At 39.4% G+C, this 14,588-nt stretch overlaps 1 protein-coding gene across 1 annotated transcript in view; it reads left to right on the plus strand.

The window, feature by feature from the left end:
* The window catches only part of ALDH6A1 (aldehyde dehydrogenase 6 family member A1), a 261,329-nt gene that overhangs the window by 162,850 nt on the left and 83,891 nt on the right, over nt 1-14,588 (plus strand). Inside the window, exons 6-7 of the mRNA XM_053697045.1 lie at nt 11,678-11,799; nt 11,876-12,065. Of these exons, the coding sequence (XP_053553020.1) occupies nt 11,678-11,799; nt 11,876-12,065 (312 nt within the window). The remainder of the gene's footprint in view (nt 1-11,677; nt 11,800-11,875; nt 12,066-14,588) is intronic.

Below are 14,588 nucleotides of genomic sequence, written 5' to 3' on the forward strand. Positions count from 1 at the left end.
TTCTTCTGGTTCAGAGGATTCTGTCTCAGAGGTTGATGCTGATAAATCTTCATATTTATTTAAAATGGAATTTATTCGTTCTTTACTTAAAGAAGTCCTAATTGCATTAGAAATAGAGGATTCTAGTCCTCTTGATACTAAATCTAAACGTTTGGATAAGGTTTTTAAATCTCCTGTAGTTATTCCAGAATTTTTTCCTGTCCCTGATGCTATTTCTGAAGTAATTTCCAGGGAATGGAATGATTTGGGTAATTCATTTACTCCTTCTAAACGTTTTAAGCAATTATATCCTGTGCCATCTGACAGATTAGAGTTTTGGGACAAAATCCCTAAGGTTGATGGGGCTGTCTCTACTCTTGCTAAGCGCACTACTATTCCTACGGCAGATGGTACTTCCTTTAAGGATCCTTTAGATAGGAAAATTGAATCCTTTCTAAGAAAAGCTTACTTGTGTTCAGGTAATCTTCTTAGACCTGCTATATCTTTAGCGGATGTTGCTGCAGCTTCAACTTTTTGGTTAGAAGCTTTAGCTGGGAAAACAGTGGGGTTTTGAGGAAACAGTACAAAAATAAAGAAAAATGTTGCCCTGCGCTAAGGAAAAGGCACCAATAGACCAAGGGAAAAAATGGAGACCCCTATCTCCACAACCAAAAACAGAAAATTTGTATTTTGAAAATCGTGTCCCAGATGGAACCAGATATTTCAAAAGACCTTGGCGCTGCAAAACATTGCAGCTGAAACTAGTGATTGGATAAACCGTGACAATAGTCAAATGTTTAAAATATGAAACCTTTGGCCTCAGTAATGAGATAACTTCAGTAATGAGATAACTTGTTTTAAAAGAATACAATGTGAATTTATTTATACAATATTAAACATAAATTAAAAAAGCTGATCAGCAAAAGAGCAATAAAATAATTGTAGCAATTAAATAGTAAGAATGTAACAATCAAACTAACTTGACACAATATAGCAACACACAATATGGCACTATAGCAAATGTCAGTGTAGCATCAAAAATAACAAAACAACCCTGGAGCTGATATGCGAAACAAATGTTGAAGGTCCGGAAAAAGAGTGAGCGGTCGAGATCCCCAGCTGATTCCTTGAGAAGCAGAGTGAGGCTGGAACGACAAACGGATCCAAATCATACACAAGCAGAAAACCAAACAAAAGGTGTTCACTTTTACTTACACCGTGTCTTGGTTGCTGCTGCGCCGATGGGTCCCTTTTAGCAAGCTGTAGCAGAGCCGGATAAGCCTTTGGAACAATACCGGATTTTTCAAAGATACTCCGCTGAAAGTTGCAGTTAACACAGAAGCCGGTCTGTGTAGGTAATGTTACGTCAGGTGGCGTGGAGTGGGAGGAGCAACGCGTTTCAGCCCGGTCAGGGCCTTTGTCAAGCTCCAGAAAGGTGTAATACAGGGCTTTTTAAACCTGTATTAGCTGTGCTCATTGGTTGGATATCGCAAATGGGAGTGCCTTATGCATAAGAGACATAATGGTAACAGTTGCGCCATATACAGATTAATAATTAGTCACTGTGCAATATCGATACAATATATAATGTGATGATACAAGGAATAAAAATATAGACATCTTAAACTTTATGCCATACGATAGTTAACATTTGGTTATATTAAAATTATTCTCTCTGTTACTGAGACCAAGTGACCCATAAAGTGAGAAATATAGAATAAGTTTGGAATAAGTTTTCTTTCTTTGTGCAAGATGGTGACATACAGCACTGAACATCCAATCTGTTAAATAGAAAAAATAATAATATATATTTTTTGGGGAATGGTGACATAGAAAATCCCTAAAAAAGTTTTTTTAAAAAATTCCATAAAAAATAGAAAATAATAAATAAATAATAAATAATAATTTTTTTCATAAAAAAGTGATTTCATAAGGAATAAAAAAGGTTATAAGAACAAAAAGTCTTAATCCCTAAGATAACACCCTATATCGAAGTCAATGTTTAAACCATTGGGTTGTAAAGTTTTTAAATTAAAAATCCAATTTGTTTCTTTTTTAATAAGCTGGGACTGTATGTTTCCGCCCCTCCAATTATTTTTAACTTTTTCTATTCCTAAGAACGAGAAGTATGCAAGATTGCCATTGTTACATGCCGCGAAATGTTTTGGCACTGGAAGGTCTTTATTCCTATCGGAGTCATGATTTTCAATTGACCATATGTGCTCACGTATACGGTCACGTAGCGGTCTTTCAGACTCGCCTATATACTGCTTGCCACAACGACACTGTATTAAATAAATAACAAATCTGTCAGAGCACCTAATGGTATCCTTTATTTTATATGATTTTCCCGTGATGTTAGAGGTAAAATCCTTCTGTTTTTTAGAATGTTTACATGATTTACATGTTAAACAAGGAAAAAAGCCTTTTATTTTTTTACCTGTTAAATCGATCTGTGATTGGGTTTTGTTTTTATATTTTTTATTTTCAGTGGGGGCCAAAATAGTTTTCAAATTACGGGCCTTTTTATAAACAATTTGTGGTTTAGATGGTAATATTGGACCTAGTTGTTCATCATTTTTAAGAATACCCCAGTGTTTATTTAATATTTTCTCAACTAGATGTTTGTTACTGCAGTAGTCAGTAATAAATGGGATAAAGGTGTGGTCATTTTTTCTTTGTGGCTTTCTATTAAGGGATCTTGTACTATTTTGTACTAGTTCTTGTCTGTTGACGTCTCTCACTTCCCCCCGTATTTTTTCTATCTTGTTTTTATCATAACCTCTCTCTAAAAAATTTTTTGTGAGTATATCTGATTGAGTTTCAAAATCTGACATGTTAGAACAGTTTTTTCTAACACGTAGAAATTGGCCTTTTGGAATATTTTCTATCCATCTTGGGTGATGGCAACTAGTGTAGTGAATATAACTGTTGGCATCTACACTTTTAAAGTGTATTTTGGATAGAATTTTATGGTTTTCATGGAATAGTTCTAAGTCTAAGAAACTTATCTTATGTCTACTTTTTTCACATGTGAATTTAAGATTTAGTTCATTATTGTTCATTGATGAAACAAATTCCTCTAGTAGCTGTTCGTTGCCTCTCCAAATAATGAGGATATCGTCTATGTAACGATTATATGACACCAGGTTTGCTCCAAATCTAGTGTTCACTAGGAACGACTCTTCCCAATGTCCCATAAATAAATTTGCATAACTTGGAGCAAACCTGGTGCCCATAGCCGTTCCTCTCTCTTGGTTGTAGAATTGGTGATTATAATTAAAAAAATTTTGTGTCAAAATGAATTCAATTGATTTCAACAAAAATTCCCTTTGTTCACTCTTTATCGTATTATCATTATCTAAAAAGTGTTTGGTGGCTCGTAAGCCATCTGTATGATTGATGCAGGTGTATAGAGATGTAACATCACACGTGACAAGAAGAAAATCCTCTTGCCACGGGATGTTTTCTATTACTTTTAGTACGTCTGTGGAGTCTTTTAAGTAAGAATGGAGAGATCTAACATATTTTTGAAGAAAGATGTCTAAAAAAGAAACAAATTGGATTTTTAATTTAAAAACTTTACAACCCAATGGTTTAAACATTGACTTCGATATAGGGTGTTATCTTAGGGATTAAGACTTTTTGTTCTTATAACCTTTTTTATTCCTTATGAAATCACTTTTTTATGAAAAAAATTATTATTTATTATTTATTTATTATTTTCTATTTTTTATGGAATTTTTTAAAAAAACTTTTTTAGGGATTTTCTATGTCACCATTCCCCAAAATATATATATTTTTTGATGGCACTAATATATTGCTATTATTATTTTTTCTATTTAACAGATTGGATGTTCAGTGCTGTATGTCACCATCTTGCACAAAGAAAGAAAACTTATTCCAAACTTATTCTATATTTCTCACTTTATGGGTCACTTGGTCTCAGTAACAGAGAGAATAATTTTAATATAACCAAATGTTAACTATCGTATGGCATAAAGTTTAAGATGTCTATATTTTTATTCCTTGTATCATCACATTATATATTGTATCGATATTGCACAGTGACTAATTATTAATCTGTATATGGCGCAACTGTTACCATTATGTCTCTTATGCATAAGGCACTCCCATTTGTGATATCCAACCAATGAGCACAGCTAATACAGGTTTAAAAAGCCCTGTATTACACCTTTCTGGAGCTTGACAAAGGCCCTGACCGGGCTGAAACGCGTTGCTCCTCCCACTCCACGCCACCTGACGTAACATTACCTACACAGACCGGCTTCTGTGTTAACTGCAACTTTCAGCGGAGTATCTTTGAAAAATCCGGTATTGTTCCAAAGGCTTATCCGGCTCTGCTACAGCTTGCTAAAAGGGACCCATCGGCGCAGCAGCAACCAAGACACGGTGTAAGTAAAAGTGAACACCTTTTGTTTGGTTTTCTGCTTGTGTATGATTTGGATCAGTTTGTCGTTCCAGCCTCACTCTGCTTCTCAAGGAATCAGCTGGGGATCTCGACCGCTCACTCTTTTTCCGGACCTTCAACATTTGTTTCGCATATCAGCTCCAGGGTTGTTTTGTTATTTTTGATGCTACACTGACATTTGCTATAGTGCCATATTGTGTGTTGCTATATTGTGTCAAGTTAGTTTGATTGTTACATTCTTACTATTTAATTGCTACAATTATTTTATTGCTCTTTTGCTGATCAGCTTTTTTAATTTATGTTTAATATTGTATAAATAAATTCACATTGTATTCTTTTAAAACAAGTTATCTCATTACTGAAGTTATCTCATTACTGAGGCCAAAGGTTTCATATTTTAAACATTTGACTATTGTCACGGTTTATCCAATCACTAGTTTCAGCTGCAATGTTTTGCAGCGCCAAGGTCTTTTGAAATATCTGGTTCCATCTGGGACACGATTTTCAAAATACAAATTTTCTAGAAGCTTTAGCGCAACAAGTAACAGATCATAATTCTCATAGCATTATTAATCTTCTTCAACATGCTAATAATTTTATTTGTGATGCCATCTTTGATATCATTAGAGTTGATGTCAGGTATATGTCTCTAGCTATTTTAGCTAGAAGAGCTTTATGGCTTAAAACTTGGAATGCTGATATGTCTTCTAAGTCTACTCTGCTTTCCCTTTCTTTCCAGGGTAATAAATTATTTGGTTCTCAGTTGGATTCTATTATCTCAACTGTTACTGGAGGGAAAGGAACTTTTTTACCACAGGATAAAAAATCTAAAGGTAAATTTAGATCTAATAATCGTTTTCGTTCCTTTCGTCACAACAAGGAACAAAAGCCTGATCCTTCATCCTCAGGAGCGTTATCAGTTTGGAAACCATCTCCAGTCTGGAATAAATCCAAGCCTTTTAGAAAACCAAAGCCAGCTCCTAAGTCCACATGAAGGTGCGGCCCTCATTCCAGCTCAGCTGGTAGGGGGCAGATTACGTTTTTTTCAAAGAAATTTGGATCAATTCCGTTCACAATCTTTGGATTCAGAACATTGTTTCAGAAGGGTACAGAATTGGCTTCAAGATAAGGCCTCCTGCAAAGAGATTTTTTCTTTCCCGTGTCCCAGTAAACCCAGCGAAGGCTCAAGCATTTCTGAATTGTGTTTCAGATCTAGAGTTGGCTGGAGTAATTATGCCAGTTCCAGTTCTGGAACAGGGGCTGGGGTTTTATTCAAATCTCTTCATTGTACCAAAGAAGGAGAATTCCTTCAGACCAGTTCTGGATCTAAAAATATTGAATCGTTATGTAAGGATACCAACATTCAAAATGGTAACTGTAAGGACTATCCTGCCTTTTGTTCAGCAAGGGCATTATATGTCTACAATAGATTTACAGGATGCATATCTGCATATTCCGATTCATCCAGATCACTATCAGTTTCTGAGATTCTCTTTCCTAGACAAGCATTACCAGTTTGTGGCTCTACCGTTTGGCCTAGCAACAGCTCCAATAATTTTTACAAAGGTTCTCAGTGCCCTTCTGTCTGTAATCAGAGAACAGGGCTTCAGTCACAATCATTCCCTTCGGTAGCCTTATGCATGGAAATTCTAGGTCTTATGACTGCTGCATCGGACGCGATCCCCTTTGCTCGTTTTTACATGCGACCTCTTCAGCTCTGTATGCTGAACCAGTGGTGCAGGGATTACACAAAGATATCTCAATGAATATCTTTAAAACCGATTGTACGACACTCTCTGACGTGGTGGACAGATCACCATCGTTTAGTTCAGGGGGCTTCTTTTGTTCTTCCGACCTGGACTGTAATTTCAACAGATGCAAGTCTTACAGGTTGGGGAGCTGTGTGGGGGTCTCTGACAGCACAAGGGGTTTGGGAATCTCAGGAGGTGAGATTACCGATCAATATTTTGGAACTCCGTGCAATTTTCAGAGCTCTTCAGTCATGGCCTCTTCTAAAGAGAGAATCATTCATTTGTTTTCAGACAGACAATGTCACAACTGTGGCATACATCAATCATCAAGGAGGGACTCACAGTCCTCTGGCTATGAAAGAAGTATCTCAAATTCTGGTATGGGCGGAATCCAGCTCCTGTCTAGTTTCTGCGGTTCATATCCCAGGTATAGACAATTGGGAAGCGGATTATCTCAGTCGCCAAACGTTACATCCGGGCGAATGGTCTCTTCACCCAGAGGTATTTCTTCAGATTGTTCAAATGTGGGGACTTCCAGAAATAGATCTGATGGCCTCTCATCTAAACAAGAAACTTCCCAGGTATCTGTCCAGATCCAGGGATCCTCAAGCGGAAGCAGTGGATGCATTATCACTTCCTTGGAAGTATCATCCTGCCTATATCTTTCCGCCTCTAGTTCTTCTTCCAAGAGTAATCTCCAAGATTCTGAAGGAATGCTCGTTTGTTCTGCTGGTAGCTCCAGCATGGCCTCACAGGTTTTGGTATGCGGATCTTGTCCGGATGGCCTCTTGCCAACCGTGGACTCTTCCGTTAAGACCAGACCTTCTGTCGCAAGGTCCTTTTTTCCATCAGGATCTCAAATCCTTAAATTTAAAGGTGTGGAGATTGAACGCTTGATTCTTAGTCAAAGAGGTTTCTCTGACTCTGTGATTAATACTATGTTACAGGCTCGTAAATCCGTATCTAGGGAGATATATTATAGAGTCTGGAAGACTTATATTTCTTGGTGTCTTTCTCATCATTTTTCCTGGCATTCTTTTAGAATTCCGAGAATTTTACAGTTTCTTCAGGATGGTTTGGATAAAGGTTTGTCTGCAAGTTCCTTGAAAGGACAAATCTCTGCTCTTTCTGTTCTTTTTCACAGAAAGATTGCTAATCTTCCTGATATTCATTGTTTTGTACAAGCTTTGGTTCGTATAAAACCTGTCATTAAGTCAATTTCTCCTCCTTGGAGTTTGAATTTGGTTCTGGGGGCTCTTCAAGCTCCTCCGTTTTAACCTATGCATTCATTGGACATTAAATTACTTTCTTGGAAAGTTTTGTTCCTTGTGGCCATCTCTTCTGCCACAAGAGTTTCTGAATTATCTGCTCTTTCTTGTGAGTCTCCTTTTCTGATTTTTCACCAGGATAAGGCGGTGTTGCGAACTTCTTTTAAATTTTTACCTAAGGTTGTGAATTCTAACAACATTAGTAGAGAAATTGTGGTTCCTTCATTATGTCCTAATCCTAAGAATTCTAAGGAGAAATCATTGCATTCTTTGGATGTAGTTAGAGCTTTGAAATATTATGTTGAAGCTACTAAGAATTTCAGAAAGACTTCTAGTCTATTTGTTATCTTTTCCGGTTCTAGGAAAGGTCAGAAGGCCTCTGCCATTTCTTATGCATCTTGGTTGAAATCTTTAATTCATCATGCTTATGTCGAGTCGGGTAAAACTCCGCCTCAAAGGATTACAGCTCATTCTACTAGGTCAGTTTCTACTTCCTGGGCGTTTAGGAATGAAGCTTCGGTTGATCAGATTTGCAAAGCAGCAACTTGGTCTTCTTTGCATACTTTTACTAAATTCTACCATTTTGATGTGTTTCTTCTTCTGAAGCTGTTTTTGGTAGAAAAGTACTTCAGGCAGCTGTTTCAGTTTGAATCTTCTGCTTATATTTTCAGTTTTTTTCTTTATAAGATTTAAACTTTATTTTTGGGTGTGGATTTTTTTCAGCGGAATTGGCTGTCTTTATTTTATCCCTCCCTCTCTAGTGACTCTTGCGTGGAAGATCCACATCTTGGGTAGTCATTATCCCATACGTCACTAGCTCATGGACTCTTGCTAATTACATGAAAGAAAACATAATTTATGTAAGAACTTACCTGATAAATTCATTTCTTTCATATTAGCAAGAGTCCATGAGGCCCACCCTTTTTTGTGGTGGTTATGATTTTTTTGTATAAAGCACAATTATTCCAATTCCTTATATTTATGCTTCGCACTTTTTTCTTTTCACCCCACTTCTTGGCTATTCGTTAAACTGATTTGTGGGTGTGGTGAGGGGTGTATTTATAGGCATTTTGAGGTTTGGGATACTTTGCCCCTCCTGGTAGGAATGTATATCCCATACGTCACTAGCTCATGGACTCTTGCTAATATGAAAGAAATTAATTTATCAGGTAAGTTCTTACATAAATTATGTTTTCTTTGATTTGGTAATTGATACCTTAATTCAGGCTCTGAAGCCTGTAAGCAGGAAAATTTACGACAAGGTTTGAAAGACCTATTTCTATTGGTGTTCTAAACAAGGTTATTTTTGGCATTCGGTTTGAATTCCACAAATGTTCTAGTTTTTAAAAAAAGGCCTGGATAAGGGTCTTGCAGCTAGTTCCCTGAGGGGTCAGCTTTGTCTATTCTGGTGCATAGTAAATGATTACCTAACATTCAATCTCTCGCTTAAGCTTTATGCAGAATCAGACCAGTGATTAAGTCACCGTCTTCTCCTTGGAGTTTCAATTTGGTTTTAAAGGTTTTGCAACATCCTCCTTTTGAACCTAGGCATAAGCTGGATATCAAGATGCTTGCCTGGAAGGTTCTTTTCTTATTGGCTATTTCTTCAGCTCGTAGAGTGTGTGAGTTGTCAGCACTTTGTTGGGAGGTATTTCAGCAGGATAAGGTAGTGTCTTTATTGACAATATCAATCAGGAAATAATAGTTCCTTCCTTATGCCCTAATCCCCTTATGAAAGGTTATTGCATAACATAGACGTAGTTAGTCAGTCTTCTGTTTTGTTTGCGTTAGTTTCAGGTAAATGCACGGGTCACTACCAAGAAAGAAATGAATTTATCAGGTAAAAATAAATTCAGTTTTTCCTAATACTTGTACATTGCAAAAATGCATCTGACTATTTTGTCCTTTTAAAGTTACTACATGTATTTATTTAATGTATCACAATGTGCAGTGTGCATTTAGCTGACTGCCTTTTTTATTGCTACAGGGAACCTAGCTAGCAAATCAGCCATAAAACATATACATGATAATGCATGTAATCACAGCACAGATATGCCTGTAATCACTACACACATGTGCCTGTGCATCTAATCACTACACACATGTGCCTGTGCATGTAATCACTACACACATGTGCATGTAATCACTACACACATGTGCATGTAATCACTACACACATGTGCCTGTAATCACTACACACATGTGCCTGTAATCACTACACACATGTGCCTGTAATCACTACACACATGTGCCTGTGCATGTAATCACTACACACATGTGCATGTAATCACTACACACATGTGCCTATGCATCTAATCACTACACACATCTGCCTGTGCATGTAATCACTACACACATGTGCCTGTGCATCTAATCACTACACACATGTGCCTGTGCATGTAATCACTACACACATGTGCATGTAATCACTACACACATGTGCATGTAATCACTACACACATGTGCCTATGCATCTAATCACTACACACATCTGCCTGTGCATGTAATCACTACACACATGTGCCTGTGCATCTAATCACTACACACATGTGCCTGTGCATGTAATCACTACACACATGTGCCTGTGCATGTAATCACTACACACATGTGCCTGTGCATGTAATCACTACATGCATGTGCATGTAATCACTACACACATGTGCATGTAATCACTACACATGTGCCTGTGCATGTAATCACTACACACATGTGCCTGTGCATGTAATCACTACACACATGTGCATGTAATCACTACACATGTGCCTGTGCATGCAATCACTACACACACGTGCCTGTGCATGCAATCACTACACTCACGTGCCTGTGCATGTAATCACTACACACATGTGCCTGTAATCACTACACATGTGCCTGTAATCACTTCACACATGTGCCTGTAATCACTATACAGATGTGCCTGCAATCACTATACACATGTGCCTGTGCATGTAATCACTACACACATGTGCCTGTAATCACTACACACGTGCCTGTAATCACTTCACACATGTGCCTGTAATCACTATACAGATGTGCCTGCAATCACTATACACATGTGCCTGTGCATGTAATCACTACACACATGTGCCTGTGCATATAATCACTACACATGTGCCTATTCATGCAATCACTACACACATGTACCTGTGCATATAATCACTACACAGATGTGTCTGTGCATATAATCACTACACATGTGCCTGTAATCACTACACACATGTGCCTGTAATCACTACACACATGTGCCTGTGCATGCAATCACTACACACACGTGCCTGTGCATGCAATCACTACACTCATGTGCCTGTGCATGCAATCACTACACGCATGTGCCTGTGCATGCAATCACTACACATGCATGTGCCTGTGCATGCAATCACTACACATGCGTGCCTGTTTGCATGCAATCACTACACACGCGTGCCTGTTTGCATGCAATCACTACACACGCGTGCCTGTTTGCATGCAATCACTACACACGTGTGCCTGTTTGCATGCAATCACTACACACGCGTGCCTGTTTGCATGCAATCACTACACACGCGTGCCTGTTTGCATGCAATCACTACACACGCGTGCCTGTTTGCATGCAATCACTACACACGCGTGCCTGTTTGCATGCAATCACTACACACGCGTGCCTGTTTGCATGCAATCACTACACATGCGTGCCTGTTTGCATGCAATCACTACACACGCGTGCCTGTTTGCATGCAATCACTACACACACATGCCTGTGCATGCAATCACTACACACACATGCCTGTGCATGCAATCACTACACACACATGCCTGTGCATGCAATCACTACACACATGTGCATGCAATCACTACACACATGTGCATGCAATCACTATACACATGTGCCTGTGCATGCAATCACTACACACACATGCCTGTGCATGCAATCACTACACACATGTGCATGCAATCACTATACACATGTACCTGTGCAGATAAATAAGATGATTAACAAAATGTATCTTAAGACTGAAAGCATAAAATATAAAAATGACAGTGTGACAGTAAACCTGTTCAGTGCCATCTCAAATGGATGCAAAGAGACAGCACTGACAATTCTATCCTTTTTCCCATAATGTGAATATGTTGTTACATTGTTCCTTTTTCTTTAGCCATTTATTGTGTGTAGATGGGATGCACTGGTGCATAAGTGAGTTTAGCAGTTCAGGACAGCAGACATATTACTTTATAATAACACAAACATTTTGTCATTTATCTTTCTGCAGCTGTAAACTTTATCTGTGACCATCCCGCTATCAAAGCAATCAGTTTTGTGGGCTCCAATCAAGCTGGAGAATACATCTATAACAGAGGGTCAAAGAATGGCAAACGGGTTCAGTCCAACATGGTGTGTGATTAGGGGATTAACTTGTGGTTTGTATCTAGTGTAGAACAATAAAGAGCATGTAATCTACTATTCACAGGGCGCTAAGAACCATGGAGTTGTGATGCCGGATGCCAACAAAGAAAACACATTGAACCAGCTGGTCGGGGCAGCCTTTGGTGCAGCTGGACAGCGCTGCATGGCACTTTCAACAGCTGTATTGGTTGGGGAGGCAAGAAGCTGGCTTCCAGAGTTGGTGGAGAAGTCAAAGGCATTGCGAGTTAATGCAGGTAAATAATGAACCATTTGTCAAAGACGCAGTCATGTGAGATACAACCGCAGTACAATTAGAGTTTGTTAGGAGATTGTGAATTGGTGAGAGTGGAGCACCGTCCTCCTGCACAGTAGGGTTTGTGAATTGGTGAGAGTGGAGCACAGTCTTCCTGAACAGTAGGGTTTGTTAGGAGATTGTGAATTGTCGAGAGTGGAGTACAGTCCTCCTGCACAGTAGATTTTGTGAATTGGTGAGAGTGGAGTACAGTCCTTCTGCACAGTAGGTTTAGTGGTGGATTGTGAATTGGTGAGAGTGGAGTACAGTCTTCCTGCACAGTAGGTTTTGTGAATTGGTGAGAGTGGAGTACAGTCCTTCTGCACAGTAGGTTTAGTGGTGGATTGTGAATTGGTGAGAGTGGAGTACAGTCTTCCTGCACAGTAGGTTTTGTGAATTGGTGAGAGTGGAGTACAGTCCTCTTGCACAGTAAGTTTTTTTGAAAATTGTGAATTGGTGAGTGGGGAGTACAGTCCTCCTTTGCAGTAGGGTTTGTTGGGGCATTAATTGGTGAGTGGAGTACAATCCTCCTGCACAGTAGGGTTTGTTGGAGAATTGTGAATTGGCGAGAGTGGCATACAGTCCTGCACAGTAGGGTTTGTTGGGGGAGTGTGAATTGGCGAGAGTGTATTATAGTCCTCCTGCGCAGTAGGGTTTGTTGAGGGATTGTGAATTGGTGAGAGTGGAGTACAGTCCTCCTTTACAGTAGGGTTTGTTGAGGGGATTGTTAATTGGTGAGAGTGGAGTACAATCCTCCTGCACAGTAGGGTTTGTTGGAGAATTGTGAATTGGTGAGAGTGGCATACAGTCGTGCACTGTAGGGTTTGTTGGGGGAGTGTGAATTGGCGAGAGGGGAGTATAGTCCTCCTGAACAGTATGGTTTTTTGGGGGAACTGTGAATTGGCGAGAGTGGAGTACAGTCACCTTGCACAGTAGGGTTTGTTGGGGGATTGTGAATTGGCGAGAGCGGAGTGCAGTTCTCCTGAACAGTAGTTTGTTGGAGGATGCTTATTGTGAATTAGTGGTGACAGTGGAGTACCATCTCCTTGCATAGTAGGGTTTATTGGGGGATTGTGAATTGGCGAGAGTGGCATACAATCCTGCACAGTAGGGTTTGTTGGGAGAGTGTGAATTGGCGAAAGTGGAGTACAGTCCTCCTGCACTGTAGAGTTTGTTGGGGGATGCTCATTGTAAATTGGTGGTAACAGTAGAGTACAGTCTCCCTGCACAGTAGGGTTTGTTGGGGGATTGTGAATTGTCGAGAGTGGGGTACAGTCCTCCTGCACTGTAGTATTTGTTGGGGGATTGTGAATTTGCAAGAGCGGAGTACAGTCCTCCTGCACAGTAGGGTTTGTTGGGGGGTTGTGAATTGGCAAGAGTGAAGTAGAGTCATCTTGCACATTAGGGTTTGTGGGGGGATTGTGAATTGGCGAGAGTGGAGTACAGTCCTCCTGAACAGTACGGTTTGTTGGGGGGATTGTGAATTGGTGAGCGTGGAGTACAGTCCTGCTGCACGGATGCAACATTTAGTTTCTCCTATTTTAAAGGCCTAATGGACAGAAAACATGAAGGCTTCCACTTTTCATTTTTTGTTCAACTGTGGCAATGATGCACATAGTGTTAAAGACATTACTGTACCTGTGCTAGCCAGACAAGCATTTTGGCATAAGTCATGGTCTGCAAGTATAACTTTTAAAAGCAGACTGTTGTCAATTCCTTTTTAGGGCAATTTGACGCTATGAGGCCAAAGTCTCAAAAGTCTAACTTCTCAACCCAGAGACTGGGTTCAACCTATACTTCTACTCACACCTTATAGTCTTCACAAAAGTGTGTCAGCCACTGTAGGTAAGGTTCCTGTGGGAGGCATGTCATGACTTTTCAATAAGCATTTCAGACACTTGGGTGGTACAGATTGTATTTATGGAATACCAAAACAGCTTTTCGTCCAGACATCTTGAGAAATGATTGTCTCCTTTGTTGCCTGAGATCCAATATGGCAATGGCCCTGGCCCTGCTATTTGTGTAGCTGACCTTAAGGTACAGTAGAGTCAAGAGTCTTATTGAGCATGTAATTTCTTTTCTATGGCATGGAGAGTCCACAAGTTCATTCCAATTACTAGTGGGATTCAACTCCTGGCCAGCAGGAGGCAAAGAGCACCCGAGCAGAGCTGTTAAGTGTCACTTTCCTTACCCATAATCCCCAGTCATTTTCTTTGCCTCTGTCAATGGAGGATGTGCAAAGATGGTGTCTGAAGATATTTAATCCTTTTATGGGATTTCTTGCAAGCAAGTATTGGCGCTATGCTGTGTCCATGTCAATCTATTTAGTAAGAGTAATGGTGGCTATTAGCAGTTAGAAAGCGGCAAGGTTGTGTTTGCTTTATTTCTAACATTATTGCTACCCCATTTATGGAAAGCCATGGTTGGTTACTCTGTTATTTCTTTTCTACCCAGGATCCTGTTAGCTGTTGGATCAAGCTGACAG

This window comes from Bombina bombina, chromosome 1, assembly GCF_027579735.1.
Source record: "Bombina bombina isolate aBomBom1 chromosome 1, aBomBom1.pri, whole genome shotgun sequence".
In the NCBI taxonomy this organism is placed as follows: domain Eukaryota; kingdom Metazoa; phylum Chordata; class Amphibia; order Anura; family Bombinatoridae; genus Bombina; species Bombina bombina.